The sequence below is a fragment of the Amblyraja radiata genome, chromosome 4, assembly GCF_010909765.2.
Source record: "Amblyraja radiata isolate CabotCenter1 chromosome 4, sAmbRad1.1.pri, whole genome shotgun sequence".
Classification (NCBI taxonomy): Eukaryota; Metazoa; Chordata; class Chondrichthyes; order Rajiformes; family Rajidae; genus Amblyraja; species Amblyraja radiata.
In genome coordinates, this window is record NC_045959.1 from 81,853,026 (window position 1) to 81,875,319 (window position 22,294).

Genomic DNA, 22,294 nt, shown 5'->3' on the forward strand with positions numbered 1-22,294 from the left:
AGCCTAACTTGCCCACACCGACCAACATGTCCCATCTAGATTAGTCCCACCTGCCTGCGTTTGGCCCATCTGCCTCTAAACCTGTCCTATGCATGTATCTGTCTAAATGTTTCTTAAACGTTGCAATAGTACCTGCCTCCAACAGCTCGTTCCACCCCTTGTGTGAAAAAGTTAGCCCTCAGGTTCCTATTGAATCTTTCCCCCCCTCACCTTAAACTTGTGTCCTCTGGTTCTCGATTCCCTTACTCTGGGCAAGAGACTGTGTACGTCGACCCAAACCACTTAATACTATTCCTCTCTTGACTTGTACATTCAGTGGAATGCATCTTATTTTAGGGGATTTTCCAGGAGAAGTGATGCATTCAGAGGATAGATAAGCAGATCCACACACCACACATTTCCTTAGACTGGTTTCCAGCTTTAGCTCTAATCCTTTACTGGACTTGATACCTCAATCAGCAATACATCCAACCGAATCTTAAGTCCGCTATGTTGATTAAAGAACAGAGGGGATTACAACTGTTTCATCTGTTTATTATTCAGTTTGCAGGTTTCTCAGCTGAATCTCTGTGTGACAGAATATTAGATTGCCAATGCATATTGCTGGTTACTGCAGGTAAATACCTTATTGTTCTGCTAACAGTGATTCTCTTGTGGACATCTTTGCTCTTTGAAATCCACCTCTTATCCCAGTGAGCAGTTGCAGCTTTAATACCTGAAAGCACTGTGGTTCCTTGTTGGAAAAAGCATAATACCTTGAGGCAAAAAGGAGACAGGCAGCTGATAGAGCTTCTGCCTCACAGCGCCAGAGACCCAGGTTCGATACTGACCTTGGATGCTGTCTGTGTGTAATTTATACATTCTCCCTGTGACCGGCTGCTCTGGTATCCTCTCACAGATGTTTCAGTTTCAGTTTCAGTTTAGTTTATTGTCACGTGTACCGAGGTACAGTGAAAAGCTTTTTGTTGCATGCTAACCAGTCACCAGAAAGACAATACATGATTCCGATCAATCAATTTACAGTGTATAGATACATGACCAGGGAATGACGTCTAGTGCAAGGTAAAGACAGCAAAGTCTGGTCAAAGACAGTCCGAGGGACATCAAAGAGGTAGCTAGTAGTTCAGCACTGTTCTCTGGTTGTGGTAGAATGATTCAGTTCACTGATAACAGCTGGGAAGAAACTGTTCTTGAATCTGGTGATGTGCGTTTTCACACTTCTGTACCTTTTGCCTGATGGGAGAGGGAAGAAGAGGGAGTGGCCAGGGTGTGTCTCATCCTTGATTATGCTGCTGGCCTTGCCGAGGCAGCATGACGTATAAATGGAGACAATAGAAGGAAGGTTGGTTTGTGTGATGGCCTGGGCTGCATCCACAATTTGCTGCAATTTCTTATGGTCCTGGATGGAACTGTTCCCAAACCAAGCTGTGATACATCCTGATAAAATGCTTTCGATGATGCATCTTTAGAAGTTGGTGAGAGTTGTAGGCGACATGCCAAACCTCCGAAGCCTTCTAAGGAAGTACAGGTGTTGGTGTGCTTTCTTGGTCGTTGCTTCAATATGGGTGCTCCAGGTGAAATTGTTAGTGATATTGACATCGAGGAATTTCAAATTTTCGACCACCTCTACTTTGGCACCATCAATGCAAACTGGGGTATGTGTACCGCTTTGCTTCCTGAAGTCGATCACTATCTCCTTTGTCTTGCTGATGTTGGGAGAAAGGTTGTTGCCCTGACACCGGGACAAGAGGTTCTCAATCTCCTTCCTGTACTCCGTCTCATCATTATTTGATATCTGGCCCACAATGTGATGTCGTCTGCGAACTTAAACATTGAATTAGATTTGTACATGGCTGTGCAGTTGTGGGTGTACAAGGAGTAAAGAAGGGGGGCTGAGAATGCATCCTTGCGGAGATTATCATGGAGGATGATTTGTCCCCTACCCTCACTAATTGGGGTCTCTGGGTCAGGAAGTCCCAAAGACGTGCGGGTTTGTAGGTTACTTGGCCTCTGCAAACTGCACCTGGTGTGTAGGGAGTGGATGTGAAACTGGGATAACATGGAACTAGTGTGAACAGTGATTAATGGCCCCTAAAATTGCCCCTAATTTGTAGGGAGTGGATGAGGAAGTGGGTTAACATAGAACCAGTGTGAACGCGTGATTGATGGACTCGCTGGGAGGAAGGGCCTGTTTCCATTTTGTATCTCTAAAATAAAACTAAACTAAACTTTACATTTTCTTTATGTTATTTAGATGGTTTTTACAGAGGAGAGAAGCTGATTAACCTAAAACAGATTGCAGATGATGCTTTGGAGAAGTGTAAACGCAAGTGAGAATTTTGCTATTAGTGCTCTATTGGACTAAAGTTTTTTGACATAACCTATGAATTGTTCAAGAAACCCCAATGCTCGCTTATGTGCTTTTACTGAAAACTGTATTTGTGCACAGGGGAGATCCCAGAGCATGAATCATGGTGGGGTTATATAGAGATAGATCAAATGCAGAGGTCCTGCAATTTTCTTTGGCATGTCTTAAACATTGTCAACCAAATTCTAACTACAAATCTGGTTTTGGTCTATACAAGGCTTCTGAACCTATCCACATTCTCCAGAGATGCTGCCTGAACTGCTGAGTTACTCCAGCACTTTGTATCCTTTTTTTGTGCAGTTCCTTGCTTCAACTAGAAATCTTGATACTTTATTCTGTAAAGTATAGGATGATTATGAACAAAATTTACTCCCGAAAATAAACTTTCCACTTCGGTGGGAAGGCCACACTTGGGGTACTCTGTGGTGAGGTCACACTTTGAGCACTTTGAGTTCAGTTTTGCTGTTGTATCCTTTGACAACCTTCCTCATTATTTACAACTCCACCAACTCTCACGTCATTTGCAAACTTACTGACCAGAACATTTACATTTTCATCCGAATCATTAATGCGAGATTACACACAACAAAATTCCAATCTCTGATCTCTATGGATCACCTATGGTCACAGAACTCCAGTCAGAAAAAGTTCAGTTCAGTGCAGTTCAGTTTGGTTTATTGTCACTGCAGGAAATGCTACACTTGTCGCTTTACCTCCCACCTTGACTCCATTCAAGGACCCAAGCAGTCTTTCCAGGTAAGGCAGAGGTTCACCTGCGCCTCCTCCAACCTCATCTATTGCATCCGCTGCTCTAGGTGTCAGCTCTTCTACTTCAGCGAGACCAAGCGTAGCCTTGGCGATCGCTTCTCCCAACACTTCCGCTCGGTTTGCATTAAGCGACCTGATCTCCCGGTGGCTCAGCACTTCAACTCCCCCTCCCACTCCGAATCCGACCTTTCTGTCCTGGGCCTCCTCCATCTCTAATATGACCGTGCTTTTCCAAATGCAAGTGAATGGCGTTCTGCTGTTATAATAATTATGTATCATTTCAAGTTGACCCATTCTTCACAAATTGATTTCCAATTTCTCTTTAGAAAAGGTTTTGTGGTGAAAAGATGCGTTGTGGTGCAACGCCTTAGCAACAAGCTGAGAAACAGCCAAGGACAATCCTGCTGTAACATGCTGCAGGTAAACATTGATCAACTTTCATAAGAAATAACTGAATGATTATTATTAGCATAATATACAAGACGATCGTAAGGTCATAAAGGATAAAATGAGAATTAAACTATTCGGACCATCATGTCTACTCCGCCCTTCAATCATGGCTGATCTATCTCTCCCTTCTAACCCCATTCTACTGCCTTCTCCCCATAACCTCTGATACCTGTACTAATCAATAATCTATTTATCTCTGCCTTAAAAATATCCACTTGACTTGGTTTCCAAAGCTTTCTGTGGCAAAGAATTCCACAGATTCCGCACCACAAATCTTGGACCAGAGCAAAGCTCCTTCTACTTCACATTCTTCCATCATCCCTTCCCATTTCGAGTCCTCCACACTCACTTGCTAATTCTATAGAACAGCTAGTATTTCTCTGACTCTGCAAGCAGTGTAAGGCAGCAACTCTACCACTGCGCCACAGTTGGCCACTGTGAAATATGCCTGTTCAGCAGGTAGAGTCTGGGTGAGGGGAGTTGATGCGAATGTAGGGAGACCAGGTTGCAGAGAAAGTTAGTAAAGGGACGGGGACTCTCTGTGAGCTGGCATAGACTCAGTGGGCTGAATGGTCTCTTTCTACGTCATAAAGAAATATTGAAATGAACACTACCATCACCAAAGGGATTGCAGCAGTCCAAGAATCTGGTTCATTATCACATTCTCAAAGTTCAATTAGGGAAAGGAATTGTCAGTAAAGTCACTGAGTCATGGAGTTATAATGCCATAAATGTTTATTTAGAAAATCTTAAAGACCTTATTCGGTGGCACAGTGGCACAGGTGGTAGAGCTGCTGCCTCACAGAGCCAGAGACCAAAGGTTCGATCCTGAACTTGGCTGCTGTCTGCGTGGAGTTTGCACCTTCTCTCTGGGACTGCGTGGGTTTCCTTGGTGCTCCGGTTTCCACTCATATACCAAAGTTATGCAGATTTATAGGTCAATTGACTTCTGTAAATTGTCCTCAGTGTTTAGGGAGTGGATGTGAAAGTGAGATAACGTAGAACTAGTGAAAATGGTCGATCAATGGTTGGCGGGAACTCGATGGGAACTGTTTCCCTGCCACATCTCTAAACAAAACTAACCTAAACTTAATGTAGCACTCGTATTCCTAATACAACAATAGCTAAGTGCCAGAGAACTTCCTCCTAAATACTGTATATGGTGGAGTTACTTTTATTGCAATTAGAATACAAATATACATCCCTTCCATGTGCTTGTTTGCAAACATATCGTAAGATGGACCCGTACTCAAAGAGCACAAAGAGTACGTTTCAGTTGCCGCCTTTGTTACCACAGATAATGGAAGCAATTTCTTGCAGGATCTGTGAAGGCCTTGTGATCCCGGCCATCGGATTTTCCTGGACAATGCTTAATGCTCGGGAAGTGAGAAGGAAGTTCTGTTCTATGTAGGAATGTCTCTGGTGGATGAATTGGCGTTCTGTGCCAGCTTGTGTGTCAACTTACTGCTCTGTTAAAAATACAGCTGGCTGAAAAAGGGTCTCGACCCGAAACGTCACCTATTCCTGTTCTCCACAGGTGCTGCCTGACCCGCTGAGTTACTCCAGCTTTCTGTGTCTGTCTTTGTTAAAAATACATTCATGCGTTAACCATTGTGGTCTTCTCACAGTCATCCTGGAACTCTGAGACGGATATGCTCTGGGACGCCCTAATGAAGGACGCCAGTGAGCAGTGTGAGCCAGAATGGGTTGATGCTGAACATCCTCTCTTCATCCTCTACACCAGTGGGTCCACTGGGAAGCCAAAGGCAAGCCTGCTGTGTCCTTGTAGATCATAGATGCCAACCGGAACTGTGCTTATCCTACATTGTTACCATGCTAAACTCAAAGGAGATTATATGGATTCCTATTGTAAACCATTCGTAGTCTTCTTTTTCTTGCTTTTGAGGCAGCAAAAGTCTGCAGCAGGGTGATGCCATCTGGTTCGACATAAGTAGGCGCCTGTCCTAAAAAGGGCGCATGCCAAAGGTTGGCGCCAAGCTGCGGCGACTGAGGTTGCATTTCTGCTGCTGTCTCTGTTTGTTGCCGTTTGCCTGACTGAGGTCAGTTGACAGGGCTCACCACGGGGAGGTCGACAACATGAGCCCCAATCTTAGAATCGTACAGCACAGAAGCAGGCCCTTCGGCCCAACTTGCCCATGCCAACTAAGATGCCCCATCTACAAAGTGCTGGAGTAACTCAGTGAGTCAGGCAGCATGTCTGGAGCACAGTCTAAAGAAGGGTTTCGACCCGAAATGTCACCTATCCATGTTTTCCAGAGATGTTGCCTGAAATGCTGTTACTCCATCACTTTGTGTCCTTTTGTATCCCATATACTCTAGTTCCACTTGCCCGCATTGACCCATATCCCTCTAAACTTTTCCTATCCATGTACATGTCCAAATGTCTTTTAAATATTGTTATAGTACCTGTCTCAACTACCTCCTCTGGCAGCTCATTCTATACACCTACCATCCTCTGTGTAAAAATGTTGCCCCTCACATTCTTTCCCCTCTCATCTCAAACTTATGTCCTCTGGTTCTTGATTCCCATACGCTGGGTAAAATACTCTGTCAATTCACCCTGTTAATCCCCCTCATGATTTTATTTTTTTAACGACTTTGCTCCTGGAGAACATTCCTCAGTCATCCTTCCTTCTAGCAGTTTCTAAAGTACAACCTTAATGCGCTTTCTCAATTTACGTCATTGGGTCATAGAGCTGTATAACAAGTAAATGGTCTCCTCGTCCTAAATTGTCCATGCTGACCAAGTTGCCTAACCAAGCTAGTCCCACTAGTCTGTGCTCGGCCCATGTCCCTCCAAACTCTCCTGTCCATGTACCTGTCTCTGTGTCTTTCAAATGTAATTGAACCAATCTCTACCATTTCCTCTAGCAATGTGTTCCATGTACGCACCACTCTCTGCATGAAGATGTTGCCCCTCAGGTCCCTTTTAAATCTTTCATCTCTCCTCCTGTTTTGCTCTTTTTAAACTTATTTGCGCTGTTACACTCGGTATCCTCCTCCTCAGTCCTTTAATATTGTCTATCAGTTATATCAACACAATTTAATATGTCTGGTAAATAAATGGACCAAATGATTTGTACACATGTAATTTCCTCATCTTAGTTTAGTTTATTATTGTCACGTGTACCAAGGTACATTGCAATGCTTTATTGTTGCGTGCTATCCAGTCAGCGAAAAGACTATGCATGATTACAATCAAGGCATCCACTGAGTACAGATACAGGATAAGGGGATAGCATTTAGTGCAAGATAAATTCCAGTGGTCCGAATGATCTCCAATGAGGTCGATGGTAGGCCAGAACCACTCTCTAGTTAGTGATGGAATGGGTCAGTTGCCAGATAACAGCTGGGAAGAAACTGTCCCTGAATCTGGAGTTTGTGTTTTCACACTTCTGTACCTCTTGTCTGATGGGAGAGGGGAGAAGAGGGAGTGACCAGGATGAGATTCATCCTTGATTAAGCTTGTGGCCTTGCAGAGGCAGCGTGAGGTGAAGATGGAGTCAATGGAAGGGAGGACGGTTTGCATGATGGTCTGGGCTGTGTTCACAACTCTCTGCAATTCCTTGTGTGTTGGATGGATCTGTAGATGTTGGTGAGAGGTATTGGGGATTATTGGAGAGATGGAGAGCTATCTCTTTGGCTCAGTGAATGGCAATGGGCTGATTTAAATCAAGTTGACATTTAAGTCCTAACTCGAAACATGGAGTCATAGAGTGATATGGTGTGGAAACAGGCCCTTTGGCCCAACTTGCTCACACCGACCAACATGTCCCATCTACACTAGTCCCACCTGCCTGCATTTGGCATATATCCCTCTAAACCTGTCCTATCCATGTTACTGTTTAAATGTTTCTTAAACATTGCGATAGTACCTGCCTTGATGACCTCTTCCGGTAGCTCGTTCCATGCACCCACCACCCTTTCATGAAAAAGTTACCCCACGGGTTCCTATTAAATCATTCCCCCCTCACCTTAAACCTATGTCCTCTGGTTCTCGATTCCCTTACTCTGGGCAAGAGACTCTGTGTGTCTACCACATCACCTACCCATGTTCTCCAGAGATGGTGATTAACCCGTTGAGTTACTTCAGCACTTTGTGTCCTTTTGTGTAAGCCAGCATCTGCAGTTCCTTGTTTCCAACATTTAAAATGAGACATTGAGCTGCATACTAGATGACTAAATATTTGGTCGTAGAGTAAGGATGTGTCTCAAAGTAAGAAAGAAGGGGAAGTTAGGAAGGGAATTCCAGAGGTTGAGACCTGGCAGTTGAAAGTACAGACATAAACACCAATTGCATTTTGGAATGATCAGGAAGGCAACATTTTAATTACTCTGGATAGTTTATAGGTTGGAGGAGACTACTATTGTGAGGAGCAGTAGGGGATTTGAAAGCAGCAGAGAGACAGGATGTTAGGGAGCTTTGGGAGATGTGGGATGAGGGTTGGGGCAGTGGTAAGGGGTGGCGTGTTCCAGTATACATTATACTACTTTACAGGAGTTGCATCAATTCATTTACCGTTAGAGCAACGACCTCCACAATGAATGAATGTGTGCAATGGGCGAGTTTCTACACAGTGTCCAGAGGTCATAATGTGATCACTCCTCAGCAGGTTCCCATCAGACCAACTCCTCTGATAACATGTTGCTTTCATCCAGGGCGTGCTGCACACTGTTGCGGGCTACTTAATGTACACGGCAATCAGTTTTAAATACGTTTTTGACTACCACGCTGATGATGTGTACTGGTGCACGGCAGACATTGGATGGATTACTGGACACTCATACGTTACCTATGGACCGCTGGCAAATGGTGCAACGAGTGTACTTGTGAGTACCGGCTCTCTTCTGTATCTTTATTGCAACTGGAAAGATCTTCTTAGCGGCTGTGGTTAATGTATAGAAGGTTAAAGCCCCCAATCTTGGTGTGGTGCTCCTGTGAGCGGGCGGCACAGTGGCTCACCCGTAGAGTTGCTTCCTTACAGTGCCAGAGACCCGGGTTCAATCCTGACTATGGGTGCTGTCCGTATGGAGTTTGTACGTACTCCCTATGGCCACATGGATTTTCTCCGGGTGCTCCAGTTCCCTCCCAGATTCCAAAGATGTACAGGTTTCTAGATTAATTGGTTTCTGTAAGTTGTCAATTGTCACTAGCGCATAGGATAGTTCTAGTGTACAGGGGTGATTGCTGGTCCGCGTGGACTCGGTAAGCCGCCGAAGGGCCTATTTCCACGTTGTATCTCTAAAGTCTGGAATCTATGGCTCCAATCATGACCGACAGGCAAACAGGTATCTGGGCGATGCACTGCTGTGTTGCTACATCATCTGTTTGGGATCAATAACGACGTTTAACGATGCAACTGAAAGGTTGAAACCGTGGAGCTTTACATCAAAAAGCAAGCCCAAAAAGAACCACAAATTTTCCATGGGTTTAGGTATACGGTGAGAGGTAAGAGCTTCAGAGGGACCGGAGGGCAGATTGTTTTCCACACCAAGTGAATTTGGTATCTGGAACGTGCTACCTGAGGCACTGGTGAAGGCAGGCACTCTTTCAACATCTAGGAAGCATCTAAAGCTGCTTTCTCTGTGCCTTATACATGTTCTCAAAATATATCCTGTCAACTACAAACAATAAAACTGATTAGCACTTTGCTACTTTTTTCATTTTCTTAATCCAACAACATAAAAAGCACATAAACCGTACAGAGGAACCTGTCAAAAATGTCAATAAATGGTAGTTATATATAGCTATCCTACCTTGAATATCAATTTAGACTGCTGTGGAGGCCAAGTCTATTTAAAGTAGAAGGTACTTGATTAGTAAGGATGTCAAAGATTATGGGGAGAAGGCAGGAGAATGGGGGTGAGAATGAAAGTGAGATCAACGATGATTGAATGGCAGAGTAGTATTGATGGGCCGAATGGCCTAATTCTGCTGCTATTATATATGAACTTGTGAACAAGAATATTTGGGAGTTATGGACTAAAATACTTGGAAGTCATGTACCGTAGGACTCTAGTAATGTAGCATAATTTTGTTTTGGAAATCTAGAGTTTGGCACGTGACTCACTCTTTAGAAGGGAATGTGAGCCAGGCTCCAGAGTGCATATGGGATGTGTGGCCAGGGCTGCAATCCAGGGTGTGAGCATGGGTCAAGTCTGCAGGTTGAGTGTGGAGCTGAGCCATGGTTGGGGTCATAGAACATAGAAACATAGAAAATAGGTGCAGGAGTAGGCCATTCGGCCCTTCGAGCCTGCACCGCCATTCAATATGATCATGGCTGATCATCCAACTCAGTATCCTGTACCTGCCTTCTCTCCATACCCCCTGATCCCTTTAGCCACAAGGGCCACATCCAACTCCCTCTTAAATATAGCCAATGAACTGGCCTCAACTACCTTCTGCGGGAGAGAATTCCACAGATTCACCACTCTGTGTGAAAAAAGTTTTCCTCATCTCGGTCCTAAAAGATTTCCCCTTTATCCTTAAACTGTGACCCCTTGTTCTGGACTTCCCCAACATCGGGAACAATCTTCCTGCATCTAGCCTGTCCAACCCCTTAAGAATTTTGTACGTTTCTATAAGATCCCCCCTCAATCTTCTAAATTCTAGCGAGTACAAACCGAGTCTATCCAGTCTTTCTTCATATGAAAGTCCTGACATCCCAGGAATCAGTCTGGTGAACCTTCTCTGTACTCCCTCTATGGCAAGAATGTCTTTCCTCAGATTAAGAGACCAAAACTGTACGCAATACTCCAGGTGTGGTCTCACCAAGACCCTGTGCAACTGCAGTAGAACCTCCCTGCTCCTATACTCAAATCCTTTTGCTATGAAAACCACCAGGGCTCAGGGACATGGGCAGGTTTGCTGCTAGAACTTGATCCCAGACTGATTGTACACCAAATCATAGAGTCACACAGCATGGAAACAGATGCTTCGGCCCAACTTGCCCACACTGAACAATATGTTCCATCTACACTAGTTCCACCTGCCTGTGATTGCCCCATATCATTCTAAACAGATCCTATCCATGTAACTGTCCAAATGTCTATGAAATGTTATGATAGTACCTGCTCTCTGGTACTGCCTCCTCTGGCAGCTCATTCCATGCACCCACAAACCATTGCGTAAAAAAGCTGCCCCTCAGGTTTCTATTAAATCATTCCCCCTCAGCTTAAATAAGAAAGAGGAGATATACATCTCTTGCTTCCTTTAAACTCTGGACAGCACAGTGACTGGTAGGTGGCTCAATGGTGCAATTGGTAGAGCCGTTGCCTCACAGCGCCAGAGAATTGGGTTTGATCCCGACCTTGTGTGCTGTCCGACCTAAGGTACTGGAAGAGAGAAGGTGGGAGACAGTGAGAACGGGAGGGAAGCATGGAATGCCAACGTCCCCGGGTGTTGTACCTCTTGTGAACAGGTTCACCCACTTAGAAGCTGTTGGGACAGAAGAGGTGTTTACACTGGGCGACGGACTGGCTTGTGATGCGAATAGGGCTGTTGAGCCAAAACCAAAAAGGCCTAAGGCAGGCAACGCCATTGTAGTGGGAGACTCCATTGTGAGAGGTACGGACAGGGGTTTCTGCAGCAACAGACGGGATGCGAGGATGGTGTGCTGCCTTCCTGGTGCCAGGATCCAGGATGTCATGGACAGAGTGCAGAAAATCCTCAAGGGCGAAGGTGAACATCCGGAAGTGGTAGTGCATGTCGGCACAAACGATGTCGGAAAGAAGGGGATGAATATTCTGCAGCGTGACTTTAGAGAGCTCGGAAAAATGCTGAAAAGCAGGACCTCCAGGGTTGTTATCTCCAGTTTGCTTCCAGTTCCTCGTGCTGGCGAGAGCAGGAACAGGGAGATACGGGACCTGAACGTGTGGCTGAGGAACTGGTGCACGGGGCAGGGATTTAGATTCTTAGATCACTGGCATCTGTTTTGGGGTAAGGGGGAACTGTACAAAAGGGACGGATTGCATCTTAACAGGTGGGGGACCAGCATTCTGGCAGGCAGGTTTGCCACTGCTACACGGGTGGTTTTAAACTGAATAAGGGGGGTGGGGTGTCGAATGGGATAGTGGAGGATGGAGTTAAAGGGAAAGGGTTTCTTAAATGTGTGAGCGTAGAGACAGAGGGGTGTAAAATGAGGGTAGAAGCAATAGGTAGCAAGGTGAAAAGTAAAAGTGGCAGGCAGACAAAAACAGGGCAAAAATCAGAAAGGGACACTTTTCAACATAATTGTATAAGGGGTAAGAGTGTTGTAAAAACAAGCCTGAAGGCTTTGTGTCTCAATGCAAGGAGCATTCGTAATAAGGTGGATGAGTTGAATGTGCAGATAGCTATTAATGACTATGATATAGTTGGGATCACGGAGACATGGCTCCAGGGTGACCAAGGCTGGGAGCTGAACATCCAGGGATATTCAATATTCAGGAAGGATAGAGAGAAAGGAAAAGGAGGTGGGGTAGCGTTGCTGATTAGAGAGGAGATTAACGCAATGGAAAGGAAGGACATTAGTTTGGAGGATGTGGAATCGGTATGGGTAGAGCTGCGAAACACTAAGGGGCAGAAAACGCTGGTGGGTGTTGTGTACAGGCCACCTAACAGTAGTAGTGAAGTTGGAGATGGTATCAAACAGGAAATTAGAAATGCGTGCGACAAAGGCAAAACAGTTATAATGGGTGACTTCAATCTACATATAGATTGGGTGAATCAAATTGGCAGGGGTGCTGAGGAAGAGGATTTCTTGGAATGTATGCGGGATAGTTATCTAAATCAACATGTAGAGGAACCAACGAGAGAGCAGGCTATTTTAGACTGGGTATTGAGTAATGAGGAAGGGTTAGTTAGCAGTCTTGTTGTACGTGCCCCCTTGGGCAAGAGTGACCATAATATGGTTGAGTTCTTCATTAGGATGGAGAGTGACATTGTTAATTCAGAAACAATGGTTCTGAACTTAAAGAAAGGTAACTTTGAGGGTATGAGACGTGAATTGGCCAAGATTGACTGGCAATTAATTCTAAAAGGGTTGACGGTGGATATGCAATGGAAGACATTTAAAGACTGCATGGATGAACTACAAAAATTGTTCATCCCAGTTTGGCAAAAGAATAAATCAGGGAAGGTAGTGCATCCGTGGATAACAAGGGAAATCAGGGATAGTATCAAAGCGAAGGATGATGCGTTCAAATTAGCCAGAAAAAGCAGCATACCGGAGGACTGGGAGAAATTCAGAGACCAGCAGAGGAGGACAAAGGGCTTAATTAGGAAAGAAAAAATAGATTATGAAAGAAAACTGGCAGGGAACATAAAAACTGACTGCAAAAGTTTTTATAGATATGTGAAAAGAAAGAGATTAGTTAAAACAAATGTAGGTCCCTTGCAGTCAGAAACAGGTGAGTTGATCATGGGGAACAAGGATATGGCGGACCAATTGAATAACTACTTTGGTTCCGTTTTCACTAAGGAAGACATAAATAATCTGCCGGAAATAGCAGGGGACCGCGGGTCAAAGGAGTTGGAGGAATTGAGTGAAATCCAGATTAGCCGGGAAGTGGTGTTGGGTAAATTGAATGGATTAAAGGCCGATAAATCCCCAGGGCCAGATAGGCTGCATCCCAGAGTACTTAAGGAAGTAGCTCCAGAAATAGTGGATGCATTAGTAATAATCTTTCAAAACTCTTTAGATTCTGGAGTAGTTCCTGAGGATTGGCGGGTAGCAAACGTAACCCCACTTTTTAAGAAGGGAGGGAGAGAGAAAACGGGGAATTACAGACCAGTTAGTCTAACATCGGTAGTGGGGAAACTGCTAGAGTCAGTTATTAAAGATGGGATAGCAGCACATTTGGAAAGTGGTGAAATCATTGGACAAAGTCAGCATGGATTTACAAAAGGTAAATCATGTCTGACGAATCTTATAGAATTCTTCGAGGATGTAACTAGTAGCGTGGATAGGGGAGAACCAGTGGACGTGGTGTATCTGGACTTCCAGAAGGCTTTCGACAAGGTCCCACATAAGAGATTAGTATACAAACTTAAAGCACACGGCATTGGGGGTTCAGTATTGATGTGGATAGAGAACTGGCTGGCAAACAGGAAGCAAAGAGTAGGAGTAAACGGGTCCTTTTCACAATGGCAGGCAGTGACTAGTGGGGTACCGCAAGGCTCAGTGCTGGGACCCCAGCTATTTACAATATATATTAATGATCTGGATGAGGGAATTGAAGGCAATATCTCCAAGTTTGCGGATGACACTAAGCTGGGGGGCAGTGTTAGCTGTGAGGAGGATGCTAGGAGACTGCAAGGTGACTTGGATAGGCTGGGTGAGTGGGCAAATGTTTGGCTGATGCAGTATAATGTGGATAAATGTGAGGTTATCCATTTTGGTGGCAAAAACAGGAAAGCAGACTATTATCTAAATGGTGGCCGACTAGGAAAAGGGGAGATGCAGCGAGACCTGGGTGTCATGGTACACCAGTCATTGAAAGTAGGCATGCAGGTGCAGCAGGCAGTGAAGAAAGCGAATGGTATGTTAGCTTTCATAGCAAAAGGATTTGAGTATAGGAGCAGGGAGGTTCTACTGCAGTTGTACAGGGTCTTGGTGAGACCACACCTGGAGTATTGCGTACAGTTTTGGTCTCCAAATCTGAGGAAGGACATTATTGCCATAGAGGGAGTGCAGAGAAGGTTCACCAGACTGATTCCTGGGATGTCAGGACTGTCTTATGAAGAAAGACTGGATAGACTTGGTTTATACTCTCTAGAATTTAGGAGATTGAGAGGGGATCTTATAGAAACTTACAAAATTCTTAAGGGGTTGGACAGGCTAGATGCAGGAAGATTGCTCCCGATGTTGGGGAAGTCCAGGACAAGGGGTCACAGCTTAAGGATAAGGGGGAAATCCTTTAAAACCGAGATGAGAAGAACTTTTTTCACACAGAGAGTGGTGAATCTCTGGAACTCTCTGCCACAGAGGGTAGTCGAGGCCAGTTCATTGGCTATATTTAAGAGGGAGTTAGATGTGGCCCTTGTGGCTAAGGGGATCAGAGGGTATGGAGAGAAGGCAGGTACGGGATACTGAGTTGGATGATCAGCCATGATCATATTGAATGGCGGTGCAGGCTCGAAGGGCCGAATGGCCTACTCCTGCACCTAATTTCTATGTTTCTATGTCTGGGAGGAGTTTGTGACCACGTGGGTTCCCTCCAGGTGCTCTGGTTTCCTCCCATATCCCAAAGACCGTGTGAGTTTGCAGATTAATTAGTCTCTGTAAAATTGCCTCCAGTGTGTGAAATGAATGAGAAAGTGGGATAATATAGAACTCATGTGAATGGATGATCGATGGTCGGCATGGGCTCGGTGGGCTGAAGTGCCTGTTTCCTTGCTGTTTCTCTAAACTAAACTGAACTAAAAACGACTGGGTTCACTGGAAAATTTCGTACACCACTGTGTAACATGTAAAAATGTGAAATGGGGGAGATATGCTTGATTAATAGGAGTATCTAGACTAAGTGGGACCCGTTGGGTCCCATGTTCACACGTGAGGGCTGGTCCCCCAACGCAATATTCCACCTCTACACCAATTCCAATATTGGTGACCAATGGTGGGGGGGGTGTGGCTTTCTGGAGCGCTAGTATAGGTGTTGTGGGCCGAAGGGACTGGTTTCCAGTGGGCTGGTATGGACATTGTGGGCCAAATGGATTATTGGGCTGGCAGCTCAGTCACTCAGGCCTGGTGGGCTGGCAGCTCAGTCACTCAGGCCTGCTGGGCTGGCAGCTCAGTCACTCAGGCCTGGTGGGCTGGCCGCTCAGTCACTCAGGCCTGGTGGGCTGGCAGCTCAGTCACTCAGGCCTGGTGGGCTGGCAGCTCAGTCACTCAGGGCTGGTGGGTTGGCAACTCAGAAACTGCCAGAAATTCTGCCCAAAACAGGTGAGAGACTCTGTGAGAGAGAGAAGGGGAGAATCAATTTTAGACATTTTTCATCTTTTTCTACAGATCACAGCAATGAAGGAGGAACGTCTATCCTGGCCTGGATCTCACAGGGGGCCAATGAAGGGAGGGAGAAAAATACTGGGTTGAGGTTTAATACTTACAAGGGGAATACTTACTGATGGGCCGAAGGGACTCCTCCTGGGCTAGTATATGCTTAATGGGCCGAAGGGACAATAAATCTGAGTGAAATCTCAGTGAAAGGCACTTTTTGTGGACATTTCCTGGCCTGGCACGGGCCTTTTGGGCCAAAATGTTCTTCCTGGGCTAATGCGGGCATTTTGGGACTGGTTTTGGGGCTAACAGGAGCCTTGTGGGCCGAATTGAATGGTTTCAGGTAGTCCAAAGGTGGGCTGGTAGTTCACTCACTCAATCACGGCTGGTGGGTTGGCAGTTCACTCATTCAATCACGGCTGGTGGGCTGGCAGTTGACTGACTCACGGCTGATGGGCTGGCAGTTGACTGACTCAGGGCTGGTGGGCTGGCAGTTAATTGACTCACGGCTGGTGGGTTGGCAGTTCACTCGCGGCTATTCCTTGAAATTCCATTTCAAGCAGAGTGCAGGCCACCAAATTCAAATGCAATTTCATACCATTTCAAGCAGTGTGCAGGCCACCAAATTCAAATGCATTTTAATAACATTTCAAGCAGAGTGCAGGCCACCAAATTCAAATGCAATCTCATACCTTTTCAAGCAGAGTGCAGGCCACCAAATTCAAATGCAATTTCATACCATTTCAAGCAGAGTGCAGGTCACCAAATTCAAATGCAATTTCATACAATTTCAAGCAGAGTGCAGGCCACCAAATTCAAATGCAATTTCATACCATTTGGGCTTCATACTCCTGCCCCCCCAGAAGGGGTGTTACCTTCATCATGGTGATTGGCAGGCTAGAGGCCCAATCAGCTGATCTCAAGATTTTTTAAACGTTCATAACTTTCTGGGCTAATAGGGGCCTTGTGGGCCGAAATGAATGGTTGCAGGTAGGCCAAAGGTGGGCTGGCAGTTCACTCACTCACTGACTCACTGACTCACTGACTCACTCACTCACTCACTGACTCACTCACTGACTCACTCACTCACTCACTCACTCACTCACTCACTCACGGATGGTGGGCTGGCACTTTTCTCACTCACGGCTGATGGGCTGGCAGTTGACTGACTCACGGCTGGTGGGCTGGCAGTTGACTGACACATGGCTGTTGGGCTGGCAGTTCACTCACGGCTATTCCTTGAAATTCCATTTCAAGCAGAGTGCAGGCCACCAAATTCAAATGCAATTTCATACCACTTCAAGCAGATTGCAGGCCACCAAATTCAAATGCAATTTCAAACCATTTCAAGCAGAGTGCAGGCCACCAAATTCAAATGCAATTTCATACCATTTGGGCTTCATACTCCTGCCCCCCCGGAAGGGGCGTTACATTCATCATGGTGATTGATAGGCGAGGGCAACCAATCAGCTGATCTCAAGATTTTTTAAACGTTCATAACTTTTTTATTTTTCATCGATCGGAAAAATCCTCTGGGCTGCCTCAGCGGAGGAGGACTGTGAGTAAGATGGCCAAAAATCATAGCAATATATGGTAGCGTTTTTTCTAAAATCAATATACGCCGCAGACAGGAAGTGTTCAAGATGAGACGTTTAGTTATATAGATGTCCAATAGTCCTGAAAACCTGCTGGATCACCAAAGTCCACAGGGTAAGAGTTTGTGGAAGTTTTATTTTACCTGGTCGTATGGAAAGTTGTGCAGAATGTAAATTCTGGCATAATTTGGCCTTCACTATTCACGACAAATGCATTGAGCGTTCTGAGATCTTGGTACCTTGCCCAGTGACAGAGTTGACACTAATGTAATTGCAGAGTGAGCCTTGCCCTGCCCAGTGGCTGGGTTGAGGGGTGTGAGGCCAGATCCCAGGAAATGGTACCTCAGTCTTGCCACTCTTGAAATTATGGTGTATGATGCTGGTGTAGTGGTTAACTTCGGGCCTAGTTGCCCAAAGGCCTGCACTAACAATCTAGAGACATGAGTTCAAATCCCACCAAGCCAGATATGGAATTTGAATGCAGGCAACAATAAATTCATAAGTGATAGGAGTAGAATTAGGCCATTCGGCCCATCAGGTCTACTCTGCCATTCAATCATAGCTGATCTATCTCTCTCTCCTAACCCTATTCTCCTGCCCTCCCGATAACCTCTGACACCCATACCAATCAAGAATCTATCTATCTCTGGCTTAAACTTGGGCTCCACAGCCTTCTGTGGCAATAAATTCCACAAATTCACCACCCTCTGACTAAACAAATTTCTCTTCATCTCCTTCCTAAAGGAACGTCCTTTAATTCTGAGACTATGACCTCTGGTCCTAGACTCTCCCACTAGTGGAAAAACTAGGGGGAGGGGAGGAGGGAGGGGAGGGGGGAGGGGGGTGTTGTTACCGAAAGTCTGTGAAAGCGACCCCATCAGAGACTGTGAGGCCTCGCATCCTCGGCGCTTCTGACACGCCGGCTCTGTCACGCTGGCTGTTCCCCCGCTGATTTTTGCCCGAGAGCAAAAAGCAGCGATTGAACATCCGATGTTTGGCTTGAGGCAGCGTGACAGAGCCGGGCGTGGCACCAGCGGTAGGGAAAAATGTTGCCATTTTTCGAGCAGAGCGCTTCAGACCCCGAGTACTGAGTTATGGTGGGTGGCCAGCAGGCGGCGACAAAATGAGTGAGTGGGGGGGGATTTTATTAAAACATGTGTACATAAAAATATGCAAATGTTTTGAGGAGTGCATGAGTGAATGTAAAAGTGAAAAGTGAAAAAATCACGGAGTTTCAGCGTCTGGTTTTGGCGGACCAAGGAATCAAAGGCCCAATCTCTCTCTCTCTCTCTCTCTCACACACACACACACACACACACACACACACACACACACACACACACACACACACACACACACACACACACACACCACACACACACAGACACACACACACACACAGACACACACACACACACACCACACACACACACACACACACACACACACACACACACACACACACACACACACACACACAGTTTTAAAAGTATATATATGATGATGATATATGATATGATAGATTTCTCAAAAAGGAACTCTTACTTGCATGTCCTGAAATGGAACAATGACATTCTTACTTGCAGCAGCACAACAGATATGATAACATAGTACTCAGTAAACACCATAATAACACAATAGTAAACAGCAAAGAGTTATATATGTAAAAATTCAAAAACAATGCTCCCAAGTCTATGTAGTTCGGTTATTTGGAGGTTGTAGTCTTAATAGCCTGATGATTGTTGGGAAGAAGCTGCTCCTGAACTTGGATGTTACAGTTTTTAGGCTCCTGTACGTTCTCCCCAATGGCAGGAGAGAAATAATTGTGGCCAAGTTGGTGTGGGTCTCTCATGACGCTGGCTGTCTTTTTGAGGCAGCGACTCCAGTAGATGCCTTCATGTAGATCCCTTCAAGCACTGTTAAGGATGGGCAATCAACCTTTGGCCTTGTCCCAGTGATGCCAAGGAGCCCCAAAATGTTTTTTTTTTAAAAGAAAGGTAGGATATGCACTTGACTGGGATGAATTTGCAAATAGATTTATTTATTGAAATCATATTCTATGTCGCTCTCCCAGGGAGATGCTAACTGGATTTTGTTGTCTCTGTACTGTACACTGACAATGACAATTAAAATTGAATCTGGATCTGAATCTGAATTTCCAATAAATATATTTTCTGTTAATCTCTGTCCATTTTAGTTTGAGGGTCTGCTGATTTATCCGCATGTGGGGAGGCTGTACGAGATGATCGAAAAGTACAAAGTGACGAAGCTCTACACCGCACCCACTGTCATTAGAATGCTGATGAAGTTCGGAGAGGAACCCGTAAGAAAGTAAGGCAATGGGTCTTCATGTGACCATTTGTGTGTATAACACACAGACAGCTGTGGAGGCCAAGTCAGTGGATATTTTAAAGGAGGAGATTGACAAATGGCCTCATTCTGCTCCTAGAATTTATGAACTTATGAACTGTGTCCTTGGTCAAACAGTGTCTTTGGGCCCATGAATCTACCTGACATTGTTTGGAGTGCATACTGTCGTTGTGTCCTTGGGCAAGACACTTCACCCACCTTTGCCTGTGTGTGAATGTGTGTGAATGTGTGTGAGTGATTGGTGGTGGTCGGAGGGGCCGTAGGCGCAGATTGGCAGCCACGCTTCCGTCAGTCTGCCCCAGGGCAGCTGTGGCTACAGAAGTAGCTTACCACCACCGAGTGTGACTGAGGAGTGAATGAATAATGCGATGTAAAGCGCCTTGAGTATTAGAAAGGCGCTATATAAATCCCATCCATTATTATTATTATTATTGTTCCCTGGAAAGTTGCCGGTTTTGAGATTGTTTGGTGGTCAAAGAGACATAGAGTCACACAGTATGGAAACAGGCCCTTCCGCCCATCGCTGAATATAATACTCCACCAATGTCTTATACAACTGTAACAGATCATCCTTACCTCTATATTCAAACCCAATGGACCATTGAAGGCCAATGCAACAAAACCTTCTTTACCACCCTATATATCTGTGATGCTGCTTTCAGGAAACTATGTACCTGTACTTCTAGTTACTTCTGTTCTACAACTTTCCCCATGACCCGACCATTTTACCATATGAACATGTGAGAAGTTCTTCAACAGCATTCACCATCAGGCATTCACTAACTAACAGTTTCAGTGCTGTGGTGAACAAGGTTAGAACAAGGGTGGCAGAGCTGCTGCCCCATAGCGCCAGAGTGCCGGGTTCAATCCTGACTATGGGCGCTGTCTGTGTGGTGTTTGTACGTTCTCCCCTTGGAAATACAAAGTTAAAGGGACAGTTTAGGAAAAGTTAAGAAAGACACCAGAATTAATGGGACAGAAAGCTCACGAAGGGATAGGAGAGTATGGCCAAGTGAAATAGGAACCAATGTGAAAGGTGAGGTGAATAATGGATTAAAAGTATTATATATGAATGCGCAAAGTATAAGAAATAAAGTGAATGAGCTTGAGGCTCAGTTAGAGATTGGTAGATATGACATTGTGGGGATTATAGAGACGTGGCTGCAGGAGGATCGGGACTGGGAACTGAATATTCCGGGTTATACGTCCTATAGAAAGGACAGGCAGTTGGGCAGAGGAGGTGGGTAGCTCGGTTGGTGAGGGATGAAATTCAGTCCCCTGCGAGGGGTGACATAGGGACTGACGATGTACAGTCATTGTGGATAGAATTGAGGAATTGTAAAGGTAAGAAGACACTAATGGGAGTTATCTACAGGCCTGCAAACAGTAGCCTGGATATAGGGTGCAAGTTGCAACAGGAGTTAAAACTGGCATGTAACAAAGGTAATGCCACTGTGGTTATGGGAGATTTCAATATGCAGGTAGACTGGGAAAATCAGGTTGGTTCTGGATCCCAAGAAAGGGAGTTTGTAGAATGCCTCCGAGATGGATTCTTATTGCAGTCTGTACTGGAGCCTACCAGAGAGAAGGCAATTCTCGATTTAGTGTTGTCCAATGAACCAGACTTACTGTAATAAGGGAACTCAAGCTAAAGGAACCGCCTGGAATAATGTTCCCAATGTTGGGGGAGTCCCAAGAATATAGGGGAGGCCATTTAAAACTGATATGAAAAAATACTTTTTCACCCAGAGAGTTGTGAATTTGTGGATTCCTCTGCCACAGAAGGCAGTAGAGGCCAATTCACTGGATAAATTTAAAAGAGAATTCGATAGGGCTCTAGGGGCTGTCGGAATCAAGGGATATGGGGAGAAGGCAGGCACAGGTTCCTGATTGTGGATGATCACAATAAATGGCGGTGCTTGCTCGAAAGGCCAAATGGCTTCCTCCTGCACCTATTTTCTATGTTTCCATGTTTCTACCATGTGGGTTTTCTCCGGGCGCTCCGGTTTGGTCCCATATTCCATAGACATGCAGGTTTGCTGCATGCGATCCAGTCAGCAGAAAGACTATACATGATTACAAAGAAGCCATCCACAGTGTACAGATCTGTTGGAGTAGAGGTTTAAAAGAGTGGAGCAATTGTGATAAATGATTACAGATCCGCTTCTGCGACCAGAATGCAGAGAGCCCCTTGGCTTGGGCAGCATCTTGGTTTTCTGGGGGGTTTTATTCCAGGTATTTTGTGTGATTTAAAAATCCATCTTTTTCTCTCTGGGAAACATTTTTTTAAAATTTCACCTCTTCAGATTCAACCTTGAGTCTTTGAAGATCTTGGGCTGTGCTGGAGAGCCCATTAACCCTGAGGCATGGACATGGTACCATGATGTCATTGGGAATGGCCGTTGTCCCATCATGGACACCTTTTGGCAGACGGAAACGGTAAATATTCTGTTGAAGAGCCATCCTCTTTATGTGGGGACGAGCCCAAGATGGTTGCCGATCCTTTTTTTTATCCCCGGCATACAGTTTAGAGATATTTTTAGCATGATTCTCCTTCAGAATTTGAAAACCTTTAGATTTAGCAGCTTATTGTTGAAGATATTACATGGTGGCAATGTGGTGCAACTCGTAGAGCTGTTGCCTCACAGTACTGGAAACGCAAGGTTCAATCCTGACCACATTGCCGTTTGTACAGAGTTTGCACGTTATTCCTGTGACCATATCTTATTGTAAGTTCTATTCCT

The 22,294-nt window shown here is 45.2% G+C and overlaps 1 protein-coding gene across 1 annotated transcript in view; it reads left to right on the forward strand.

Moving 5' to 3' along the window:
• Nucleotides 1-22,294, forward strand: part of LOC116972335 (acetyl-coenzyme A synthetase, cytoplasmic-like) — a 64,335-nt gene that overhangs the window by 20,250 nt on the left and 21,791 nt on the right. The window contains exons 5-11 of the mRNA XM_033019840.1: nt 544-616; nt 2,255-2,330; nt 3,463-3,556; nt 5,215-5,352; nt 8,267-8,437; nt 19,378-19,511; nt 21,857-21,989. Of these exons, the coding sequence (XP_032875731.1) occupies nt 544-616; nt 2,255-2,330; nt 3,463-3,556; nt 5,215-5,352; nt 8,267-8,437; nt 19,378-19,511; nt 21,857-21,989 (819 nt within the window). The remainder of the gene's footprint in view (nt 1-543; nt 617-2,254; nt 2,331-3,462; nt 3,557-5,214; nt 5,353-8,266; nt 8,438-19,377; nt 19,512-21,856; nt 21,990-22,294) is intronic.